This window comes from Amphiura filiformis, chromosome 3 (assembly GCF_039555335.1).
Source record: "Amphiura filiformis chromosome 3, Afil_fr2py, whole genome shotgun sequence".
In the NCBI taxonomy this organism is placed as follows: domain Eukaryota; kingdom Metazoa; phylum Echinodermata; class Ophiuroidea; order Amphilepidida; family Amphiuridae; genus Amphiura; species Amphiura filiformis.
The window spans coordinates 27,432,257-27,459,570 of NC_092630.1; the positions used below are offsets into that span (position 1 = coordinate 27,432,257).

General features: G+C 36.5%; 1 protein-coding gene across 1 annotated transcript in view; it reads right to left on the minus strand.

Annotated features, from left to right (window-relative positions):
* Window positions 1-27,314, minus strand: part of LOC140147171 (uncharacterized) — a 151,126-nt gene that overhangs the window by 76,741 nt on the left and 47,071 nt on the right. Inside the window, exon 4 of the mRNA XM_072168951.1 lies at window positions 11,579-11,647. Within this exon, the coding sequence (XP_072025052.1) occupies window positions 11,579-11,647 (69 nt within the window). The remainder of the gene's footprint in view (window positions 1-11,578; window positions 11,648-27,314) is intronic.

Sequence of the window (27,314 nt, forward strand, 5' to 3'; positions counted from 1 at the left end):
TCCTTACTCTAACCCTAAACTAAACCACAAGATTGACCTATAACCTAAGTCCTAATCCTAACACTAAACATAACCCTAATCCAAACCCAAAATCTAACCAATTACCATAACTCTAATCCTAACACTTGCCCAAACCTAACCATATCCCAAACACTGACCCTAGCACTAACCCTAACCTTATTCCCAACACTAATCCTAACAGAAAATGTCATAATCCCCAACTTTAACCCTCTTCAGACTAACGACCATTCAGACCAATGGGCTGCTCCCATCAATGGCACTGCTTATTTAGAACCTACATGCTTTAAAAGTATGCTATCTGGGAAAAGAAATTGTGATTCCAATTCTAATAAGTGAAACATCGATCACCAAGAAATGTTTGCTTTTCCGTCCCAAACATGAAAACTGCAAGCTCATCAATATCACATAACTGGCAATTTGTTTCCACACAAGTAAAATGTCATCCCTTTTTAAAAACATTGAAATTTGCTGTCACCATCAATGGGAACATGAACTTAAAAATAAATCCTCTGAACATCACCACCTGGCAAGATTGACTGACTTTTGTAATCTGTAACTGACAGCAAGAGCAAATTGCAATAGCTCAGTGGACAAACCAAAAATCAAGTACATCTTAGCTCTTTTTATCAATTTTACTACATGATTTGAAAGTTTTCATAATAACACTGACTGGTAAATCATAATCCTAAAATGGACAAACCAAGCACTAAGCACTGGGTTCATTTTATCCATTTCTTTATGATTATTTTGGCAATTGCGTTCGGTATATCTGTAAAATCACTGTTACACCTAGCCAGCCCAACACATGGTATTATTTTCACCTTGACCATGCACTCATAATATATTATGATACAACCAAGATCACACTTCACACAAGGAAGTTATAGAATTCTTTGATTAAGAAGGGATCAAAACGTTAATCCTTTTGCAAAAATCAGTGCAAGGTAGAGGCATACTATTCAAAAAGGATTTGAATATACCACCAGATATATATAGCTTTACGCTTAGGTCATCTATGTATGATTAACAATATTTGTCCATCTTATACAATTTCTAAAATCAATTATCAATTTGTAGTGCAACCTTGACTAATTTCAAAAAGCAAGACAATTTTGAAAAAATGTTCAGAGAAATGTATCTGTTAAAGCAGACGATTCAAATGTGGTCACTTACCCCTAATACATGACAAATGCACATCCACCCAGAAATCATACACTGTGTTCATGACATTATTCAGTTTATGGCGTACCGACCGCACCCACGGACGGGGCGTTTTCCTCGGCGGCATGCGCCTCATATGCGATTTAAGCTCCTCATACTCCAGCTGAATTAGCCCCGTCTTATAATCCAAAGTGGCCCTGTACATTGCGTGGTAAAGATGTGTACGAACTCACACCGACCAAATAATACACTGTGCTTTAGTGCTGAACTGATGTAATCATCTCACCCAAACTTTTGTTGTCACTCCAAGTGAGCCGACTCTTACCGCAGAAACTTTCTGTGCACAATTTACATCACTCCACTCTCACTGCAACTTGCTGCGCCGTCTCCAAATGCGCGTTACATGAGGAACAGGAAGCCGTGGAACATACCTCAAAACTTGAAGGGGCTGAACTGAACTTCCACCTCCTAAAGGGACTATTCTGAGACAAACTCCTGCTATCCAGACCCTTTGTAAAGACTTCCTGTCAATTCCCTCTGCTTTAAATTCCCAAGTCTTAATAGCTATTTTATGCTGAGATAAGACAGAGAAGCTTCAAATTAAACTTTGTACACACAAAGGTATACTATCCACATCTGTAGATACATATTTTGTTGAGACCCCTGTCTCTGTGAATGTAGACCTTATATAATCAAACACACACTGCTTACAGTGTGGTTTGTGACATAATTTGTGGACAGGTAGTAGTTTAAGGCAAGGGGAAACACAGGCAAGAGAGGGGGATTTAGACAGCCGGTGAGTGATACACTTGAACTGGCATGTATCCAGTACAAGATCACACTTCATATAGTTCATACATACACCCAGGACAGATCAATGCTTCTCATTCTTGCGTGGAAAAAATCACAAATCTATACTATTCAATGTTTATGTGCTGTTACTTTCAAAAGGAAGATAGCATGTTATGCCAATATCTATTTGAAACTTTATACCCTAAAAGAAAAACATTTGTTTTAAAAACTATAAGATTGGAGAATGTTGAACTTTCCTGAATAGGATTGAGCTCCTCAGATTTTTTTATTGATTTTTTTTAGGGAGCGGGGAACAATCAATGCAATTTTAATACAGTAAAAATTATTTTTATTTTTCATAAATAGGCCTACTATTATTTTATCAACTTCTTTTCACAACATTACCATACTTAGTCTATTTCAAAAAGCGTTGAAATATTAGGTCATCAAAGTTGTTATTCCCCGTACGTATGTTTTCAAGGATAACATGAACTGCTAGAGCCCATCTCAGTTGGCACAATTTCAGGATTTCTATACTAGCCTGCCTCAACCAACCTCTGAACTTCTTTTAGTCCTCAAATGATCACTGGGTATTTTCAAAAGTTAATCTACATGCCAACTTGGGGTACATATACACCGTCCTGTAACTGATAGAATTCAAATGTTTCAGCAACTCACCAAGTTATTTTTGTCCAGTAGTAACCTTGGTAAGGTCAGCAGCAGATATCAAGCTTGTCTGCTTGTGACAGGCCATCAAAAGTCAAAACACCTTCATTGACAAGATCAAAAACCTTTTCACAGCTATGTTAATTAATGAAATTGGACAGATATATTAGTGGTGAATCTCTCTTTTGCAATCATAAAATCTTACATTTTGTCTCCACTTAAGTGGGTACTACACCCCTAGCCAATTGTTTGCTTATTTTTGCATTTTCCTCAAAAATTATAGCGCATTGGTGACAAGTAAGATATGTATATTATAGGGGCAAGGACTACAACTACTGCACTGAAAATTCAGCAATTCAAGGGAAGTATTTATTGATTTATTGATCAAATATTGGTTTTCCCTCATTTTTGACTGTAACTCCACAACTGTTGTCTGTGCTGAAATAAAATTTCCAATGTAGCAGTTGTAGTCCTTGCCCCTATAATATACATATCTTACTTGTCACCAATGCGCTATAATTTTTGGGAAAAATGCAAAAATAGGCACAAAATTGGCCAGGGGTGTAGAACCCCCTTAATTATCTATAAATCCATTATTTTAATAATAAGTAATTACGTAACAAATGACAAATGTTAAAATTACATACGATGTTCAAGACAGAACGTATACCATTTAAAAACAAAAATACTGAAAGATCAATTGGAAATAAAATCAAAACTGAAGTTGCAAATATTCTAATAATAACAACTACTAATGACAATATGAAATAACTGTCTCCAAAAAATGCTAATAACATTGTGTATAATTAGCCAACAGGGGCTCAATGGCTAGGCTAGCATAATACGTGCTTGCTATATATTCTAGTGGCTACAGGAAGCCTGTGGCCGTATGTCTGTCAATCAGTATTTCCTAGTGTCACTACGACAGACAACAGCAACATTCTTGGCACTGTGCCCGCAAGCCCGAGGAACACTTTAATCGCGGTTTTAATATAGGTGCTCTTTAAACTTGAGAAACAATTTCACTTGTGCAGTACCTTGATACTGGATTAGTGACAAATCATATTCTACAGTGCAAAGGTATCAGTTTCAAGGTTATTTTAAGTTTAAAATTGTTATGATTGTTATTTACTATATTTAAAAGCAATGTCTACCTTTCCTTGCTTTAGGTTTAGCTAAAGAGGAAGCCCCGCCAGAGCAGTTCTTCTGGAGTGAACCAAACCTGCCTGGTTATCAAATTAATCAGAGACAAGGTTATCTCTGAATTTGATAGGTGCTAATTGATGCTACATGTATAATATTAAAACATCAATTAGCATCTGTCAAATTCAGAGATAAACTTGTCTCTGATTAATTTGATAACCAGGCAGGTTTGGTTCACCCCAGAAGAACTGCTCTGGTGGGACTTCCTCTTTTAGAGGGTTCATTTGCTATAGCCAAAGATACTAGAACAAAGTTACAATTTGCAAATTAAAGACTATATAATAGTATGTGATGCATTTAATGATACTTCCATTGCTTTGGATTAAAAATTTGTAGCTCTGTTACCTTCTTTTCAAATTTTGTAGTGGGGGCAAAGAAATGTTTATGATACCCTGTGTGCTTCACAGGCTCTAACAATTCAAGGCTTTCAAAGAAAGCAGGTAATGAAGCGATAAATATCTAAGAAAATTTTTGTCTTAGGTGTAGATTTGACTTAACAAAGTTTACAACCACATCAAGATATAAGTTGGAAAGTCATACAACCTCCTTCTATGTATATACCAGAAGTCACCAAATATCTGTACTTAAGTTTGAAGTGGATCAACATATTTTCCTTTCCAATCAATTGTAAAAGTCGCCAACTTATTTTCATTTTAGTGATGTAAGGATGCACAACATGCATTAGTATTCTCATATCCCTGGTATTCTGATGTTGACAAATTTAGCTGATCACCAATTTGAGATTAATAAGGCATATACTGTGAGTTTTACTTCAAGCCTGTGGATTTTCTTCTACAATGCAAACTAAAAAATTTCTTGATTATTGCACGTACTCAGATATGAATTACATACATTAACTAGTGTGTTCCTATTTTTTGACTTGGCATTGAAAAGTAGGTAGCGCCACTTGCTTCAAAAGTGCAAGCACACAAAATATTCAAGGACATACGCATGCACTTCTAACTATTTTAAAGACGCAAGAGTGAACAAATTATGAGTGAGCCTCTGGCACAAGAAGAATAAGTTAATTAAAGAGTACACTAAGGATAAGTAGTTTGGTTGCAACTAAGGATAAGTAGTTTGGTTGCAAATTTTGTGTTTCACTTTCTTCTTTAAAATAAAAGAAAAAGTTTAACTATTGGATTGAATCAAAGTGAGACTGAATATTGGTAATCCTGCCAATTTCTAGCACTACTTTTGGTCATTTTGAGCTACTACCAAAAAATCTTCACTGATAAAGAATGTCCACTTTATAAGGTTCCCCACCAGCAGGTTGTGGCCCTGTTGGGAGGGGGGCTAGCTCATAACGCTGGAGACTACCAAGGAATAAGGCGAGAATATATTGCCTTAAATGGTTATTTGTACAGGACATGTGACACATTTTGGGAATGGGTATCTCATGGTCTCTAAGACATACTCCAAACAAAAAAGGTTGGCAACTCCTAAAATAATGGCAAGTTACACTTTAAAGGTACATGTATAATGGGCAAAATATTTCAGTTTCAGGTTTTTTAACCTCAAATTCAGTTTCTTTCCAAAATTTATCAAGCTGTTCCTTGAACTTGTTTGTAATCTTTGCTTCACCAAGTGAATCTGGGAGATTGTTACACTCAATATTACTTGGAATGAGAAGCAGTTCTTCCTGCAGTTTAATCCTTTTTTTCAATGCTGGCTTGTACAAATTGCAATTATGTCCCCTCACTCTGTGACCATGTGTGTCCTCAATCCCTTCCAGTCCTTTTAAGATCTTGAATGCTTCTATTAGTTCTCCTCAGAATATTCTCTGCTGTACAGTTTTCTCTTCTGATGCCGTTCAGATAGCTCAAATGTTTGGTGCTGGGGATGAGTTTGGTGACTTTTCTATGGACTTTCTCCATTATTGCAATATCTCTTTTAAGGTATGCTTATCGCTGTCGTAATGTGACATCATAATTGATCATTGCTAGGTCAACTGGTTCACGCTGTCTGTCTTCGGAACCACAATCAAAAGATGATCACAATACAGATTCAATGGGTTGTTAACATGTGTGCAAACTGCTCTCCTTAGTTGACCATTCTATTGTAAATGCTCTAAACAACTCTACTTGAAGGCTCCAGAAGAGCTATTTAATGCCTTCCTGCAAATTTCAAAAACAGTCTCTGGTATTTGATACAACTGTGATAGTAAATGTAATTTTAAATAATCAACCACAGCTTGCTATAAAGACAAAGTTACCATACAAAATGACATGGAAATCTTGTAAACCCATGATTTTACACCATCTGCCGATTCAACTCACGACACAAAGCCACCTTAATCACATTAATGCTTAACAACATGCAACAGTTTCAACTCAATGACCTTATCAACGAATCATCACATATTATCTACCCCACAATGCATTGCATCAAATAAACACTGACTGTACATCATTAATGAGGTCATGTAATCTCATTATCACTCCAACGCTACACCATTAATTGCAACGTGGGATTGGGTTATCAGTCCATCCTTTCCTTTAGTAATCAGCGTCAATCAAACATTAGCGGGTTCTTGCCCAATGGTTTGTACAACATTAATTCAATGATGATCCCTGGGATTAACAAAGCTTAACAAGCAAAATGTAGGAAATTGGGTTAATAAGACACAAGATGACAAGCATGTTAGACTGCCTGTATGTCAAAGTCCAAGTGGAATCACAAACAGCTTTCTGGGTTATCTGTGATTCACACATTAGCTGAATCTGCTTAGTCCGTACCAGTTTCTAACAATGACAGAATAGCTACACAATTGACAAATTTTCCCTAGATGTTCTAAACTGCTAGAAAACATGGCAATGCATGATTTTTTTTGTTTTTAGAATTAGCTACATATAACAACCTGCTACATGTATACTAACGTATCACGTAAGTTGAACTTTTTTGTTTAAATAAGACTTTTGAAAAAGTGCACTATAGTTCTTGGCAACAATAAAGCAACCACCCGTTAATCATAAGGTTTTTTTTTAATACTCAGGCATGAGGATGACCATCCATGAAAAAACCTGAAAAGTTTGAAAAAGCCTGAAAAAGCAAGTGAAATGAGGGTAAAAAGGCCATAAACAGGCTGAAATTAAAAGAAAGTGTGGATATTTGGACCACAAAAAAGCAGGAAATCCTATAAAAGCAGGAAAATTCTCATGTCTAAATACTTATTTTGAATTATTCATATCCTTTTATTCATGTTTATTCATTTATTCATTCAATTTACTTCTAAAATTAGCATCCCTGAAGCACTTGCCGTGCACCAATGTGGCTATTGAAAGTTAACACAGAAGTGAAAAAAAAAAAAATGATTTTCAAAGAAACAACATGAAAGCTTTGCATTAAAGCGCAATAAATGTGTTACTGTAGAAAACAGGAAACATAGGCTTAAGTTTTGTAAGTTCTGTATGTAACTCTACCATCTTAATCATAAGAAAATTCACTTTCAACTCAGAGGACATTCATGAATCTTAAGATTTTGAATTCAATCTATATGCATTCACTTGAATGTGAATGACTGATTTTATATGCTGTTGAAATAAACTTCCGGACAAGCACCTGAACATTTTTTCAAGTGTCTTTTCCTTTGTTTTATAAAAGGCATACACACAGAGACCTTAGAAATTTCTTCTTTTGAGACATTTGTTTACTCAGACATGAAAAAATAATTTGGAAAAAAATAGCTGAATACAGGTTACAATCAACTTAATCTGCTAGGGTTAGGATTAGGGTTGGAATTAAGGTTCAGGTAAAGTGTAGGGTAAGGGTTAAGTTCTGGTTGAGCATGCTGTATTTAACACTTGCCCACAACTTCAGTACCCTGACCAATATTATCCTTACATTAAATTGGTTGTTCTGTCTTATAAACAATTCTTTTTTTTTTTAATCTCCTGAAATTTCAGATTCACAAGATGCAAACTAATACAGCGATAACATAATGTAACCTTGACTGCGGTCCTAATATAAAAACACAGTCATATAAATTGAAATATTGAAGCAAAATCTTGTACAAAGCCTGAAGCACTATTCTATATGAATCATATGATTTTATTTTTCACCAAAGAATTTCAAAATACAGTTAATTTGGTTCGGTAATTTCTGGTCAAGTTACAGCAAATATTATTATAATGTGATTTTCTTTTGAAGAGATGACTTGCATGCCTACTTCATTTTATACCCTTATCCCCCATATGAGTACTACTTCTAAGTATATAAATGGCCTCTAAGAACAATTTTGATTGGTTCACTGAGGGGAATATCATGTTTTTGAACCAATCAGAGATAATGACAAGAAAAGTCAGTAGGACTACAGGGAATAAGCTTAAATTGCTAAGTAGATATCTAAAAGCTTGATCTTGATTTGTTACTCGGATGGTTATATCATGTTATTAGCCAATCAGAGGCTTTGGAAAAAAGTCAGTAATGCCCATGGGATTAATAGCAAGCTGGGCACTTGTTCTTAAGATGCATTAGCAGAAAATCATCTTTCTCGAAAAAACCTGTCAACTTCGGAATTAGCCCAATTACCTACTTCCATTTTAAATTTCACCAATCACACACAAAAACCCCAATAACCTTCATAAATATCGGCTCAAATCCCAGGGACACAAAAATCCATTTCAATAATAGTTACTGATCAAATCAGCTAGGCTATCTCACGCTATGCTCTCAAAACATTCTCACCTATCGGGACACAGTTCATCAATCCTAATATGTTTGTACATTTACAGATTAACCTTTGAACTTGTTGGGTACTAAAAAACTCATACCCACACCTTGAGGTCAATGTTTGAGCTATGAGTGTTTAAATTAAAGTTATTAGACCATGCCATTGACAATGAGACATTTCTTTGCTCTCCATGTCTCATTCTAACCATTTGGCCTTCCTATTTTACAAAATCATCAGCTAAATTTACATTTCTTGTCAAGTATTGTCAAGGCATCTATCACTCAAGCCACACTGAAATTTAGTTTTATCGTCAACCCACAAACCCTATCCTTTTCATCAAGCACAAAGGCCATGGTCAACCACAGATCATCAAGTATAATACAGATTAGAGAAAGATTGTGCAGCCAATGCGAAAAGGTTGAAATTGTAATAATAGGTATATAAAGTTTGCATATGCGAAATATTTCAATATTTTGAAAGATTTTATCAACAGGTCAATCGGTTCCTTTCAATACCCACCTGGAAAGCAGCATTGGGCTATTCCAGTTGAAATCCACACTCCCCCTGTGGAAGATTTTGGAAATATGTTCCACATCACAGGGGGAGTATGTTTTTCAAATGTAATTGGTCAGGGTTAATCATTTTGAAACTGATACTCCCCCTGTATTATGGTTTTACCTTTATCTTCCACAACTGGAGTGAGTATTTCAAATGGAGGCAACCCAATTGTCAATTCTATTTTAAACTCATACTCCCTCTGTGGAAGACTTTAGCTCAATCTTCCACAGGAGTAGTGTGGATTTTAAATGGAATAGCCCATTGCCTTCAAACCCATACAATATAATAAGTCTTTCCTCAACAGGTAATGAGGCATATAGCATGCAGAGCTCACATGCAACAGTTCTGCTATAAACAAAAATGCCACCTTGCTACTTTCACTATTCTCAAAAGGACATCACTCCCAACTCCATGTGGAGCCCTCCTTCTAGCTTCAATCACTTAGCAGCTTCAGCAATCCTAATCACATTTCATTATACTCCATCATAAGAAGATAAGATTTACAAATCAGACAGCTTGTTGAGTGCTGACCACAGCCAGCCATTGATTTGCTTATCCCAATTGACCTCATGATCTGATCTACAAATGATGTAATTTCTCAGAAACTGACCAACCAAAGGTATATATAATTAGCAACTTAATTGTCAAAGGTGCACCAGATGAACCCCATCAAAGCAACATACGGGCCCATTAACAGCTCAGTGAAACATATAGCCCTAATTAGAAGGTTTCTAATGCAACAGAGTGCTAACATGGATTCAGGGTCTGAGGATGGGGGGAGGGGTATAGACACTGCAATGTGATTTAAGTTTTTGCAAATATTGGGCTCTAAAATGATACTCAAGAGAAAGGGTATGTTATATGGGCTTGGGAAGATCAATATGTGTGACAGGCTTTTGTAAAGCTGAATCTGAGCTCTGAACTGATGCTCAGAAAGTAAAGGAAGTCAAAAATGAAAGACAGGACATTGCGAATCTAATCATTATAGTAGATCAAACCAGATCACAAATCATCAATGAAAAGAAAAAAGAAATATTTGCAATCAAACAAAGCGAGTACATTGTTGAGCAAAATGGACTGATTTTTATCTTATCAAATTGCTGTCATTCCCAATGGTTGTCCTTTGCTGACATCCCCATCAATGTCAAACTGAAAACTCCTGATGGATGAGACACGATAACGTTCATGCTGCTAAAAACCATACCATACTATACTATAAATGAATTGCAGTGTATTATTTAGTTCTGGAAGAGGTTCATTTGGATAGTTGAATGTTCAATTGGTAGCTAAGTTCTATAAAGCATATCCATGTACAAAGTACTCACATTTTATGGAGACTTGAAGTTTCGAAACCTTCTTGTCAGGTTTCCTAATCATGAGTGATGACTTGATCCAGGAACACTGGTGGTGTTTCTAGAAGATGTAGTGTTTCTAGAATTGTTCTGGATCAAATGGTCATAACTGTGACTGAGGTTGAATGCTGCGCCCCCTTGGTTGTTCATTGCTTTGTCTCACCTGCGACGAATCCATATGGATTCCCATATCCATCTGGGATATCTTTCGTCTTCTCGGTGGAGGAGCTTTTCAACCAAGGGGGTGCAGCATTCAACCTCAGTCACAGTTATGACCATTTGATCCAGAACAATTCTAGAAACACCTTCCTGGATCAAGTCATCACTCATAATTAGGAAACCAGACAAGAAGGTTTCGAAACGTCGAGTCTCCATAAAATGTGAGTACTTTGTACATGGATATGCTTTATAGAACTAAGCTACCAATTTATTATTTAGTTGCGCACATCTCGAAATCCATTTATCCAACATTGCACTCATTTCACATGACCGTAACACATTGTTCTATTCCTGTTGAAATCCATACTCCCCATATGGAAGACATGACCTTAATCTCCCACACAGGGGGTGTAGATTTCAAATGGAGTCACCTATTCAGGTTTGAAATTTGAACTCCCTGTGTGGGAGATTAAGGTCACATCTTCCATAGGTGGTGTACGGGTTTCAGTTGGAATAGTCCAATATCACTGATGAGAATGGGCTATTCCATTTAAAATACACACTACCCCTGTGGAAAATGTTAGAAATAAGTTCCACAGAGGGAGTATGAATTTCAAATGGAAAGAACACATTATAGGCAGCTCCATTTGACTTCCATATACCCTCTGAGAATGATTCAATCTGAATCTTCCAGAGGGAGGGTGAGTTTGAAATAGAGTTGGTTTACTAATCCTATGGATTAGCCCAATCTGTGAAGTGATCTGATCAAATCAGGCCAAAGGTAGCAATAATGAAATTGCTCTATTTGGCCTGGTTGGATCAGATCTGTTCTCTTTGGTATCAGGGCCAATGTCACAAAAACCTGCAACACATTGCAAGGTCCCCAAATGTGGTATTGCAAATAATACCAACTAGGGTTTGGAGACTTCGGATACATTGCCAGTCTTCATGAAATTGGGTCTTGATCACACTAGGGGGAGATTATAGTAATCACCTTGTCCATTCCCTGTTCCAGCAGGAAAGTTGGCCCTTGGGTCAGCATCACCACTTCCATTTAATTTACCTGTAAAAAAGGATGAAAAGAACAACAGAAATAAGGAAAAGGTTAGTTAATGTTACAGGGAAGTAAGAGCAAATGCCACAAGTACTACAATAATGACATGAAAGTGGTTCCAACTACCTATTGCTGATACCACCTATATACTTCCCATTGCTAATGCATTTCTTAAAACTGGAATACATTTCCTGAAATCAGACAATTTCATAAAATCTGTCATTCTAATTTTACCCCTGTGAAGAAACTTGTGTTACTTGTTATTATATAACATGCAACTTGCTGCAGATGACTTGTTTCTTTCTTTCTCTTTTTTTCCTTTGCTTATTCATACTTGTATTTTTACCAAATTTGAAGTCTGGCGTACACAGTGGCACAATCTGGACATGATAGTACAACAATACAGGGGCAACATTATATTTGAACACTGCCCCTAATAGTATAATGTGTTAACAGCCATGGAACTAATTGCACCTCACTTTTCAAGTTGGGGTGCAATGCCTTATTTGGGGTGCAATGCCTTATCAAATGCAGGTTTAGTAATGGTTCAGGCTGCATATAACTCGAAATCACAATTTATGAGTATACGGAGCCTAAAATTTAAAATGAATTCTTCAGCACAAAAAGTAGTAAAGTTTGAGTAAATTTGACAATTTTTCTTAGAAACTAAGCTGATTAGAAATGTGATGTATTTTTGTAGAGCTGCTTAATCATTATTTGGGGCTGGGCTTGGAGTGACAGAAGAATAGTGTGGGAAAAGCTTTATCACAATTTTGCACCCCCATTTTAAAAGTGAGGTGCAATAAGCATATTTTATGGTGTAAAATGCCATATGGCTTTCTTCCAGGTCAGTGTGTTATCGCCAAATTCAAAACCTGAAGTAATATTGCAAAATTTTGCACTGCCTTATTGTGCATGGTTGGTAATCGCTAGCTAGCTGGCAGTATTATGCAAAGTTATTATTATAAACATTTTCTGTATCAAATTCCATTTCAGTAAAAATTTAACAGAAATCTACAAGATAAAAGATTCACTCCCAACACCGAGTACATGTTTTAATATTTTATGATGAACAATAGTAATATATAAAATATGCATGTGACATTTGAAATATCTATTATTATCAGATTGATTGCAGTATAGTCCCACCCCGCTTTTGGGTGAACATTTTTCAAAATTGGGGTGGGACTATACTCAATTTCAAAAAAAAAAAAAAAATTTTTTTTTTTAAGTTTTTATTTTTTCGGTTTTGTAGTGTCCCTAGACCTTGACCTAAATGCTAGGATCATGGTTGACCTAAAAAAAAAAAATTTCAAGATATTTTGTATTTTTAATATGAAAATTGATAATTTGTATTTATGTCATAGTCTATTAATGATTTCAAAATGCATTGAATTTGAATGCATTTTGAAATCATTAATAGATTATGACATGAATACCAAGTATCAATTTTCATATTAAAAATACAAAACATCTTGAATTTTTTTTTTTTTTTTTTTTTTTTTTTTTTTAGGTCAACCATGAATGATCCTAGCATTTAGGTCTAGGTCCTGGATACTCCAAAGTTGAAAAAATAAATAACTTACAAAAAAAAAAAAAAAAAAAAATTTTTAATTTCTGAAATTTTTCGAAAATTTGAGGGCGGGATTTTACTCGAAGGTGGGACTATACTCGCATCAGTACGGTAATTTCCAAAGTAATAGTGGCACTATGTGCATGTATCAATAGTAATGCTGCAGGACTACTGTGTGCAATGCATGCAGCATGCTACTTATGTGATCATCAGTCACCATTTACCAGGAAATGACTGATAGCCTAAGTATGCTAAACCTTACTACATATAGCTAGTATGCTAAACCTTACTACGTACAACTCAGCCATGATCAGAACTACAATGAATCATCAATACCAGCTATAGAGGGCAGCAAACTACTTTCACAACTGGGTCGCATTCATCAGAGATGGCCTTTTACGTACACTCATCTAATTTACACTTGTAACTGGCACATAATTTGTCCATAATGAAGCACTTGGCATATGCCTCTGATGCAATAATAAGTCAACATGTGTTAATTTCTTGGTTTTTTTTATTCCACGTGCAACTATACTGCGCCAATAAAGTATCCTTACACTTGGATAAATAAACACAATTTCAAAACTGAACAATGTTGGGGTAAATTTGTTTTTTTAATAGATGCACTCTATAATGCTGCACATTATGACATCCCATTGAATCCAATGTGGTTTTCAGAAGTAAAGTTACAAGCATTTGATTAGACGAAGGTCCAGTTTTAAAAGTGACAAACTGGCCTATTCCAAACTCCACAGACTAGACATCTGGTTTGAGAGTGATGCGTTTGGCTTTGATTTAAAACAAAAGGAACAAAAGACAACTGAAACAAAAGAACTGACAAATAAAATGAAAGTTATGAAACGTACAGAGAAGTAAAAACTGAAATAAAAACTGCTTTAAATAACGCTTCATTGAAGAAACTGCGTTGTCTCTTTGTTTCGCTTGTTCCGTTGTTGGGAATCTTTTTGCGCCTTGTATAGGCCAGTTTGTCACTTTTAAAACTGGACCTTCATCTATTCAAGTGCTTGTAACTTTACTTCTTGAGGTCACATTGGATTCAATGTGGTGTCAAAATGTGCAGAATTAGATAGTGCATCTATTAAAAAAAAATTTACCCCAATATTGTTCAGTTTAAGTGTAAGGATACTTTATTGGCACAGTATATCTGCTAGCTCATTGATGCCACAAGGATGCATACATTTATCTTGATATCCTTGCCACAAGTTATTTTCTGGTTACCTGTTCACATGGTCAAATATCCAGGACAAAATGAATGTGTTTATTCCCCATTGTTTTCCTTATTTTCAGCAAGTCATGTTGCTAAGTACCAGGAGTGTGAGCATGTGTTATGTTTGACTGCGATTTCCTCTTTCCGCGCCATGAGTATTTTCAAGCTATACTCTCGAGGTCAACTATTTAGGATAATAATACGTTTATACCTTTGTTTCCTCTTTACAACGCATTGTTGCTACGTAGCAGGCGTGGTAGCACATGTATATGTTTTCCTGCCACTTTTCTTGATGTCATATTGGCCTCAAGGACGGACAAATCATGTTTGCATCATGATCATTCTGAGGTGATATCATAGCAAATGCCAAACATAGGTCATGGAGAGGGGAATTGCACAATTGGTTAATCATTATATTCAACCCTACACTGAACACCCTGTACACTGATATACGATGGCTGCAGTTAAAATGCTAACTAAATCAATTCAATATGATTAATTCTTCTCATATGAATGAATCACCGGTCTTCTCTCAGTATAAAAACAAATGCATTCATCATACTATCAAGTAAAATAGTAATAATTGGGCCAATTTCAAATTCGTTTTGACCACTTAAGGGATCTAAAATGAGCGTTTATTGCGTTTAGACAGGATTTTTTGGGACATGAGAGCACCTCAGACCTATCGAATTGCATTCTGAATACTGAAGCATGTCTTTCTGATATCAAATAATTTTCACTTTTGAAAATCACAATATAATACAAATTTTATGACAAATTATAAAAAATTGATATTTTTCAAATTTTTGATATATAACAGTCCTCGAAGTAAATTATACAAATCTAATGATATATTCTGAAAGTGTATGTAGCTGGGAGGAAAAGCCGACGATCAATTGAAAATTTTGACCTTTTATATTGAAGATATGGATTTTTTTCCCAAAAAGACCTATTTTTTTTGGTGTTTTTGGGAAAAAAATTCATATCTTCAATACGAAAGGTCAACATTTTCAATTGATCGTCGGCTTTTCATCCCACCTACATACACTTTAAGTATAAATCATCAGATTTATAAAGTTTACTTCAAGTACTGTTAAATATCAAAAATATCAATTTTAATGATTTGCCATAAAATGTATTCTCTCTCTCTCTGTGTCAGGTGGCGCTGTGTAGCGCTGCTGTGGTCTTCACAAGAGTACGCCATCTCACTCGATCTGATGCCAAGTGCGTTGCACCTTGCATTCCCTGGTTAGAAACCAGCTTCACGTCATTAGTCCAAGATGTTGGTGGCCGTCCTCTCCCTCGCTTGCCTTCCATAGCCCCTTGCAAAATCTGTTTTTCTACACCTCCATGTTTCCTGACAATATGGCCAAAGTACTTCAGCTTTCTCTCCATTATGCCGCTTCTGATGGTTAGACTAGTACCAATCTTGTCGAGGATCCAGGAATTTGTTCTCCTGTCTTTCCATGTCACTCGTGAGAAGCCTCCTGTAACACCACATCTCAAAAGCATCTACTCTTTTCCTATCATTCTTGGTCATAGCCCAAGACTCGCATCCATAAGTGGCAATGGAAAACACAGTTGCACGGCGTAGGCGTACCTTGAGGTCAATGGATAGGCCTCTGCTTTTCCATATGCTTGACATGCCCTGCACAGTTGTCCTTGCAATAGCCAGTCTTCTCTTAATTTCAGTTGTGCTGTCACCACTGTTGTTAATCATTGAACCCAGATATTCAAATTGCTTCACCTCCTCAATCTGCTGTCCATCTATCACAAACTCATCACTTTTCCGCTCTCTGTCTACAACCATTATTTTTGTCTTCTTTGTGTTCAGGAGAAGGTGTTTTTCTTCGCTGGCCTCTTTGATGCGCTTCAAAAGATCAATCAGCTCTACTCTGCTGCTACAAATAAGAGTGGTATCATCGGCGTACCTCAGGTTAGTAATTCTTGTACCGCCAAACTTCACTCCACCTTCAAACCCCTCCAAAGCTGTTCTCATTATGTCTTCAGAGTAGATGTTAAATAGGTTTGGTGATAGCACACAGCCCTGTCGTAAGCCTCTTCCAATCTTGAACCAATCTGTGTCTCCACTACTTGTTCTGACTGCCGATTCTTGGTCTTCATATAAGCAGCTGATCAGATCCACAAGATGACTTGGGAAACCCATCTTTTCATAGTTTCCCACATCTGAGGGTGGCTAACACAGTCAAAAGCTTTACTGTAATCTATGAAGCACATGTAAAGAGGAAGTCTATGCTCTCTGCATTTCTCAATCACATTCCTGATATTGACAATTTGGTCCCTAGTACCCCTTCCTTCACGAAATCCTGCCTGCTCATCAGCTATTTCTTGCTCCATTTTGTACTTCATTCTCTTGATGATGATCTTCAGAAGCACTTTACTTGCATGACAAATCAGGCTGATGGTCCGGTGATTGGCACACTCTTTCAAATTTCCTTCTTTGGCAGTGGAATAAATACTGCCCTGCACCAGTCTCTCGGCCATTTCTTCTTTTTCCAGATGATACCACATAGACGCCCACATTAGGTCTATCCTTCTTTCCCAGTTGCCTTCCACAACTCAGAAGCTACATTATCAATGCCAGGTGACTTAGCATTTTTCATTTGTTCCATGGCAAGCTCAACTTCAGATCTCAATGGTGGAGGTTCTTCCTCACTCGTTTCACACTGTACATACGCCTTGTCATCTTGTGCCTCAAACAGCTGGGAACTATACTGAACCCATCGCCTTTTGATGTCTACACTTTCGGTAAGAGTGTTACCTCTCTCATCATTTATAACATCCATCCTGGGGGTCCACTTCTTGGTAAGTTCTTTGGCAATACCAAAAGCTATTTTTGAGTCACCCTTACATCTTTCCATTTCCACACATTTCCTTTCGATGTAGTTTCTTTTGTCCTCCTTAACACTTTTGGAGACCTCTTTGTTTAAGCGTGCCCATTCTTCCTTTCCTCCATCTGCCTTTGCTCTCTTCCTGTCATCAGCTAGGTTTAAGGTCTGCTGAGAGATCCACGGCTGTTTCCGTTTCATCTTTCTAGGGATGTACTTCTTTGCTGTGCTCTGGACTGCTTCTTTCATGTCTTCCCACAATTCATTTGGGGTCTGCTCCTCTTCATTAACTTTCAGTAACTCGTCAAACCTGTTCTTCACATCTACTGAATATTGAGTGGGAATGTTGTCAACATCATACCTGGTAGGTGGTGCATTGCCTCTCTTAGCTCTCAGTTTTAGTTTTACTTTGGCTACAAGTAGCTGATGGTCACTACCACAGTCAGCGCCTGGTCGTGTCCTGACATTTTGGAGTGATGTTCTCCACCTCTTCCTGACCATGATGTAATCGATCTGGTTTCTTGTTCTATCTCCTGGGCTCATCCAAGTCCACAGTCTCCGTGGATGATGCTGAAATAACGTGTTCCCAATGACTAGGTTATTAGCTTCACAAAATTCCTCCAGTCTGTCTCCACGCTCATTTCTGATCCCAAGTCCATATTGGCCTATACACCCAGTTTTCTCCTTCATTTTGCCAATCTTAGCATTCCAATCCCCCAGTCACGATGAGTAAGTCTCTTCTAGGTATACTATCCATAACTCCTTGTACCATCTCATAGAAGTCTGTCATCTCGCTCTCTGATGCATCTGATGTTGGTGCATACACTTGTATGATAGATACATTTAAAGGATGTCCTTGCAGTCTTACAGTCATCACTCTTTCATTTATTGGATTATATCCCAAAACACACTTGGCAATGTGTATTACATTGCGAATTTCAAAAAATCAAAATTATTTGACATCAGAATGACATTCTTCGTATTCAGAATGCAATTCGATATGTCTGATGTGCTCTAATGTCCCAAAATAAATACTGTCCAAACGTTCATACCCCACCCTTAATGTCAATACCTATTGAATTTCAAATTAATTGAGTTAACTTCCATGATAAAATGGACTGTTAAATATAGCCTGTATGAAATATTATGGTCTATATTCTGTATGAGTATAATTTTTTCCAAGGTTCCTTTGACAGCGTTAACCATCGCGTATATGTGTGTGACGTTAAGCGTACATGCATTGGACCTTGTGCAAAATAATATGCGCTGAACGGCTAGCAGTACGCGCAATTTGTAAAAGGAAATCTGAATAACAGTATAGTACAGTCAAGAATGTGTGATTTGTGTAATTCAAACAAAAAATTCTTTTCAAGCAAACTACATGTATCATTTTCCCAAATTATTAATTTCTTTTCAATTTTTTTAATGTAACATTTGTCTAGTAGATTTCCCAAATGTGTCAGCACTCAAAAACCTACATGACAGAGAAAACTCATTCATAAATTGGAATTGTGTGAATTGAAAATTTATAATGTAAGCATTTGTTTTCTTGTCTATAGTGTTGAATTGTATATAACTTTATGTGTAAACTTATTTTGAGGTTTGTTGAGTAAGGGGCACTGCGCCATTTGGCGAAAGTGCTTTCCTGTGCTATTCAGTGCTCAGGAGGCCTCCTTTATGTTATTTTCTGCTTTTGATGTTTGTTGCCAAAAAAAAAAAAAATAAATAAATATAAAAAAAAAAAAAAAAAAATGAAAAAAAATAAAATAAAAAAATAAATAAATAAAATAAAAAAATAAAATAAAATAAAATAAAATAAATAAATAAATAAATAAATAAATAAATAAATAAATAAATAAATAAATAAATAAATAAATAAATAAATAAATAAATAAATTAATTAATTAATTAATTAATTAATTAATTAATTAATTAATTAATTAATTAATTAATTAATTAATTAATTAATTAAAATAAAATAAAATAAAATAAAATAAAATAAAATAAAAAAAAATAAAATAAAATAAATAAATAAATAAAAAATAAAATAAAATAAAATAAAATAAAATAAAATAAAATAAAATAAAATAAAATAAAATAAAATAAAATAAATATTATATATAAACTGCACCAGAGTGGTAAAGGGTAAAACGCATCAAAATCACTTGTACATTTGCTTACTAGTATATTTGCTTACTGGTAGTACTCCCTTATAGCACTACTAAATACTGAAGATCACTGAATCTGTCATTTGATAGCCACCATCACTCAATATGCATCTATTTCAGGAGAGGGCCATTTATTGAATTTACAAGACATGTGCTGCAATGGGATGTTTATGGTGCATTCATTTACACTGAACTCACTAAATTTAACACAGAGATACTGATTTTTATCTATCACCTGATGAGAGACTACGGCATTTCTTGCAGGTATAGCATCAGCCTAGAATCACGACATAAAGACTTATAACCTGCATATTGGCAGCCCCGATTGGCAGGGATCGTTTTTATCCAATTTCGATCTTTACGATGGGACCACGCTTCTAGGTTCATGATGGGATGTTGCAGCAGGCCTTGCACAAACATTACAAAACTTTCGTTTTATAGCATGGACTAAGCGTAATCAAGCATACTGACCAAATCTTATATCGCATACATTTATTAAATGAAAACAAGAGCACCAATGGCGCTGTGGCTCTGTGCTTTTTTGAATGTGAAAGTAATTGCAGTCGAATGTGCAACAGGTGAAATCATATACATTGTATACATGTGCCAGATCACACGCAATCATACATCTTGCTGGTTGGTAGCTATATCTTATTTGCAGAGCATAATACATCCATCAATAAGTTTCATATCCACATGAGGTTTTAGAAATTTGACCACAGATGACCCTGAGTGACCTTGGATGACCCCAAAATGACATTCCAAAAATTTGGCTTGAAATGTTGACTGTACCCACCAAGTTTCATGCCCATGCGAGTTTTAGTAACTTAACCTCAGATGACCCTGGGTGACCTCGGATGACCCCGAAATGACCTTCCAAAATTTGACTGTAAATGTTGACTGTACCCACCAAGTTTCATGCCCATCCGACAGTTTTTACTAATTTGACCTCAGATGACCCCTTGGTGACCTCAGATGACCCCAAAATAACCGTCTGAAAATTTGACTCTAAATGTTAAGTGTACCCACCAAGTTTCATGCCCATACAAGTTTTTAGTAATTTGACCTCAGGTGACCCCTTGGTGACCTTGGATGACCCCGAAATGACCGTCCGATAATTTGACTCTAAATGTTGACTGTACCCACCAAGTTTCATGCCCATACGACAGTTTTAGTAATTTGACCTCAGATGACCCCTTGGTGACCTTGGATGACCCGAAATTACCTTCCTAAACTTTGACTCATAATGTTAAGTGTATCCATCAAGTTTCATGCTCATACGACAGTTTTAGTAATTTGACCTCGGATGACCCCTAAGTGACCTCGGATGACCCCAAAATGACCGTCAGAAAATTTGACTCTAAATGTTAACTGTACCCACCAAGTTTCATGCCCATACGACAGTTTTAGTAATTTGACCTTAGATGACCCCTGGATGACCTCGAGTGACCTTCACCCACTAATAAATACAAACTTGTTCTGTCTGGGGTCAAGATGCACCCGCCCACCAAGTTTGAAGAATGTGCGACCCTAGTCTCCGAGAAAAAGGTTTTTGCATATTATGCATAAATTATGCAAATTAGGTAGGTAATTACCATATTTTGCGCTGAAAATCGAATCAGGTCGAGATCCTCTGGTCATGCTACCCCCACCACGTTTCATCATCATAGGGCTTAGCATTCTTACGGATCCCCAGAAACAGCTTCACAAGGCGGATTTCTTCAGATTTCCAACCATTTTGTAGAAGCGCCCGCATAAATTATGCAACTTAACAACTAAATGCGATACTTTTCGCCAAAAACTAATCAGGTGATCAGCAGGTGTGTATCATTCCTGTCACAAGGTTTCGCTACCATGCACCGCTATCAATTTGCGCTGATATTCGCATAAATTATGCAAATTAGCTATGTTAATTTGCATATTTTCACCGAAAACATACAATTACGGAGCAAACTTGGATACCCTTCCTCCCACCAAGTAGCGTCCCCCTGTAGGTCTTACGGTTCCCCAGATACAGCTCCGACAAACATTCGGACATCCCACCCCCACACACAGACGGAAATAGTGATTACTAAGTCCCATCCTGAACAAAGTTCAGAAATGAAATTTTATCAATTTGCGCTGATTTTTGCATAAATTATGCAAATTAGCTATGTTAATTTGCATTATTTTTCACCGATAACATACAATTACGGAGCAAACTTAGATACCCTTCCTCCCACCAAGTAGCGTCCCCACGTACTGCGTGAGGTCTTACAGTTTCCCAGATACAGCTCCAGACGGACACACGGACATCCACACCCCGGACAGACAGAAATACTGAGGCGAGACAAAAAATGAAATTTTATAACAAATTTTTGTGACTTGAGATCATTTGCATTTTTTGTAAACACCAAAACTGTTCTGTCCTGACATGTCTGTTGTGTCATGTGTGTTGACTACGGTCAAACCGAACACTCGTTAAGTTCTGTTCGGATCTGGATCTGCCTGGTCTGAATGCTGTACTCCGATTAAGCAGGACTAGCCTACATCACATCAGTGTTTATTTCTGATAGATTTCACTTCATGATTTTTTCTTCAATTTCATCACTTACGAAAGTACAAAAGTAGACAATCTAGTAGTCAGTATAACCTCGGAGCAGTTCGTGTGAGACCTACGTACATGGAATAGTAGTACATGGCTTCCGAATTTGGAACTTCACATGTTCAACTTGTGTCATGCCGGTCGAGTCCCGCGTTTACAACTAAAATCAAACCACTTCTATATTAAGTCCATCGCTGAATTTTACAAATAACTTAAATAAACATCTTTATATTTAATAAAAAAATATTATGGTATGCTCGTAAATGCTTCGAATGACATTTACCAGAAGCTCATGAGCTCAGAATGGTAAACAAACTAGCGTATTTTCACCTCGATTATGCACCGTAGCTCTCTGTGGTTGAGTTTGCAAGGTCAGTGGGTCAGTGAACTTAGTCTCCTATGCAGCCAGTTTGGTTACGCTCCTCCACAAAAATGTTTGTGTGGAAGGGGCAGAACCAAACTGGCTGCTGTGGAGACTACTGCAAGAATCGATCAATCACACAAAACTGTTTGCTGATTGGTTCAGAAATGGTGATGTCATCAATCAAGAAAAACTAATCGATTTATTGGTTCAAAATAGCCTCATAGAAAAGTACGAAGTTTGTTGAGCATCGCAGCTTATCGGTAAAAACGTGACCTTTAACAAAAAAATCGGCACAGTGCTTTCGTACTGCACTTGCGCAAGCCAAATAGTCCCCAGAAAAGTCATTTGTTCAGATTTATTCGGGATTTATTCAAGATTCAGACATGTTCTTGACTATTTTTTGACATTCCTTACCTATCTCTTTATTTAAATTATAAAGAAATAGTGAAGAAAAGTTAAGAAGTAGTCAAATAATTTCTGATCTGAACTAAATCTTAAGAAATGTACCTCCATTGGTTTCCGTCTGTATTACGCATCTTAAATTATACAGACCAGAATAATCTCTAGCACACACAGGGAACCAAGATATAACTCGATTATCGTGACTATTTTGGTCTTTTTTACCCAAAATAATACTTTTATCGCCTGAATTTCAATAAAATCTGGAGTGCAATCGATTCAAAAATAACTTAGCCAAACTTAGAAACGAAACTTAAGTCTTCATATCAGTCATTAAATGATCCTTAGCATAAAAACCAACAGCGTATTGTGGCCTGAAAATGAATGCTAGTTAGTTGCATGACAAAGGCACTGATAAGCTCCGCTCAGAGCCAAAAAACCACACAATGTGATGGTTCATGTGACTAATGATTTGATAACCCACAGTAAATTTCCAATATCGGCTGATCCGATAGCTGATACCGATATCTGTGTGTTGATGGGATATCTCATCGCCATCGGTGTGCTGATGGGGTGTTCTATCTATAGCGGAAAGTTAATTTCATTCCATTTAAAATCTGCCATAACCCTGTGGAAAATCTAAGAAAAGGCATTAACAGAGGGAGTGTTTTTCAAATGGAATAGGCTAGGGTTAAATTATTTTGAAACCCATACTCCCCCTGTATATATTGCTTTACCTATTGCCCACAACTGGAGCGAGTATATCAAACAAAAGTTGCCCAATTGTCTATTCTAAATCTTCTACAGGGCGAGTGAGGATTTCAAATAGAATGGCCAATATTATACCGATACTGCTAATAAAAAAAAATCTGAACACTTCATTGATGAGCCAGATCTCAAAATATATTGTGACAAACAACCCATTTTCACTCTGATACTTTGCTTGATTGCAACCAAAATAGATTGGAAGAGAGAATGAGCTATTCCATTTAAAATGCACACTACCCCTGTGGAAGATTTTGGAAATATCTGCCACAGGGGGAGTATGAATTTCAAACGAAATTAAACACATTAACAACTCTATTTGAAACTCTCTCTCCCTCAGGGGAAGATTCTGGTTAAATCTTTCTCAGAGGGTGTATGAAATTCAAATTGAGCAGCTTAATGTGTTAATTCCATCTGAAATTTATACTCCCCCTACGGAAGATATTTCCAAAATCTTCCACAGGGGTAGTGTGCATTTTAAATGGAATAACCCAATAGCCACTCCCAACAAATCAAGTCAACAATTTCAATCTCAGCTCTTGTATCAAGAGAAAGAAATTCTTGATAAAAAATCCTTTTTCTAAGTATAAAAGTAATATTTTACATATAATTTGCCACATTTTTTCAATAACATTGTATTCAATGATTCTTGATTGTCACATGAAGCCTTTATTAGAGAAATTGTAATTAGTCACCATGTGACATAAGCTCAAGTTCCAACAACAGAATGCAATTTATTATGATTTTGTAACGCATGTTGTAAATTAAACTGGTTTCATTATATAATGTGCAGGCTACCTCACATCATATGGATTCAAAAAGAAAATGTATTGCAAGGAAGTTTTGAGAGATTTTTATTTTCACAGTTGATGTGAGTGAAAGGTTAGGAAAAAAAGGATTTCCCTCCTTGTTTTTGTCCACTATATTCCTTCTTTTTTTGAAGGTTGGTTTTGTTTTCTTTCTCAAGGACCCCAATGAATTTTGTATTCCTCTAAATGGAGGGATTTATATGTTTCCTGGTTTTCCATCCATCATTCTGGCCGTCCGAGGTTTGCAAATGCAACTGTTAAGGCAGAACGAGATGTGATTTGGTGCAGGGATGGCAATTAGCGGTCTTCAATTCCAGTAGGTTTTGTCGCAAAATATGCTAATTTGGTAGCTCATTTGAATAAATTTGCAATATTAAAAACATCATTTAATTTCCCCCTGCTCCAAGTGAAATTGGCCCAGTGAAAATGATGCATGTCGAGGCATTTGCATCAACAACTGCGCAACCAGAGAAACAAGAAATTCTAGTTATACTTTTTATATTATTAATATATTTCAATGATATTTAATTCTGTCATGTGCTATTAACTTACTGTAATTATTAATATTGCATGTAATCCAGGGGTGTAGCCAGCTTTCTTGGTCAGAGGGGGCAAAATAAAATTTTGGGGGCGCAAAAAAAAAAAAATTGCAGTTGCATCATACATACTTATAACGGTTTTGTTTTTTAGAGAGACTGTACATGTCTTCGAACTTCAACAAAAGGCTTTACTGGGACGATGATTTTTTAAATTTTTTTTGTATTTTACATTAATTTCGCTCATGATTTGTCGTGGTGAATTTTGGTGGAAAAGGGGCTCCTTGTCCCTTTTCTTTTCCTTTGCCCTCTAGATTTTCTCTTTCATTTTTTGTCAGGCTCTGCCCCCCTGCGTGCTGGCTACGCTACTGATGTAATCATTACTGTTTATTTTGTAAATTGTAAATGTGAATCTGTACTTTGGAAACCTTTTACTGTGCAATTTTATGTTTATAATTAATTTTAAAATGTTGATATTCCAAATATAAATTTGAAAAGCCACACAACTGAGGACCTTCACAAATGCTATAAGCACATCCGGATATTGTGAAAAATTACACCCTTTGAAAATAACCTGTATTACAATATCTATTCCTGCCATCCCTGATCCTGTGAAAGACCTACTTTGTCAATCTGAAATGTGTGCTAAATGGCTTTTTAAAAGGGAATGGTCTATTTTCAAAAGGGAATGGTCTATTTTCTTTGAAAGACTGTCACTTAATATCTATTTTGTTTGCCACTTATTTTGTTTTAAACAAAACATGCAGAGTTGTCGATGGCACAGACAGCATCACAGCAAATAACAAAATCGATTCCAGGCAGAAAATTGGTTTTATCTACTATGCTGCAACTTGGAGTATTCAAACACTACTTTAATCGAAAATTGTTTTTGGGCGGGTGTGCATCGCACAGGAAATGAGGATGTCCGCTGTTCCTGGGAATCGAAAAAAGCCATAATTCAGAGATATGCCAACATCCTGGAATCAGGAGATTTCTTACAGTAATCGTGGGATTGTCAGAAATGTGGGCAAGTTAATGGTAATAAAAATTTTCAGGGAGATTGTTAAATTTGACTGTCAAAATGTGATATAATAAATGCATTTTCAGGGAACCTCCTGCATAATCAGGGAGACTTGGCATCTCTGCATAATGTATGATTTACGTCAAATTTCAATTTTGTTTCTTCACACAAACTACTTAAATAATAATAAGGAACACTGTTAGGATGGATTTTTGTCCGCAAAAATAATGAGGTGAAGTGAAAGAAACCCCACTGGCTATTTTGGCTGTTTAAAGCATGGGGGTTTTATGGGAAACTTTATGTTTTAGTAAGACGTTAAGTCGACATTGCTCCCTTGTTCTATATACAAACACAACACATGCAGTCAAGTTAGCTCAATCGATAAGGCATTCGACTATGGTGCAAGAGGTTGCGGGTACTAACCCTGGCTGTGCCTAGTATGTTCTCGTGGAAAAATTGAGTTCGCTTGAAATTCCCCTGGACAAGGAACTTACATGCTAATTTGTCTTGTTGTAACCCGTACGAAACTTGCGGAGCTCATCCTGGTTGCAAAGGTTATATGTGGAATGTCTAAGGTGTGCGCTATTGAAGCAGCCAAGTCCCTCAGCGAAAACCTGTAAAGTGTGCTGAGGCTTGTGGATCAACTTGTGCGTACCATTATATATAAGTGTTAAGTGGGCCAAAAACTCCGGTTTAAAAAAATCAACCCAATCCATTTAAAAAGATCATATGGCTTTAAAATAGCATTTCAAAGTGTTATAAGCAATGGCCACAGCTGGGGAGTGTAGGGGCAGACCGCACTAAAGAATCTCCTTGTAAGAGCACATAATATCATACTTGTAAACTTCCCTCTAATAAGGAACTTTCAATCTGACAAACACATTTAGTATAGAATCAGTTTAAAAACAGCAAGATATCATCAGCCTGCTACGCTAATTGCCTGAGTCATTCTTACATGTTTCTCATTTACAATTTTGATTTTCTGAGTAATAAACCCACAATAAATCAAATTTCCAGCTGCATTTTTCATTAACTTCATTCTATTGATGTATTCCACAAGTAAATGAAGAAGCATGGGGGTTTTATGGGAAACTTTATGTTTTAGTAAGACGTTAAGTCGACATTGCTCCCTTGTTCTATATACAAACACAACACATGCAGTCAAGTTAGCTCAATCGATAAGGCATTCGACTATGGTGCAGAGGTTGCGGGTACTAACCCTGGCTGTGCCTAGTATGTTCTCGTGGAAAAATTGAGTTCGCTTGAAATTCCCCTGGACAAGGAACTTACATGCTAATTTGTCTTGTTGTAACCCGTCTGAAACTTGGGAGCTCATCCTGGTTGCAAAGGTTATTTGTGGAATGTCTAAGGTGTGCGCTA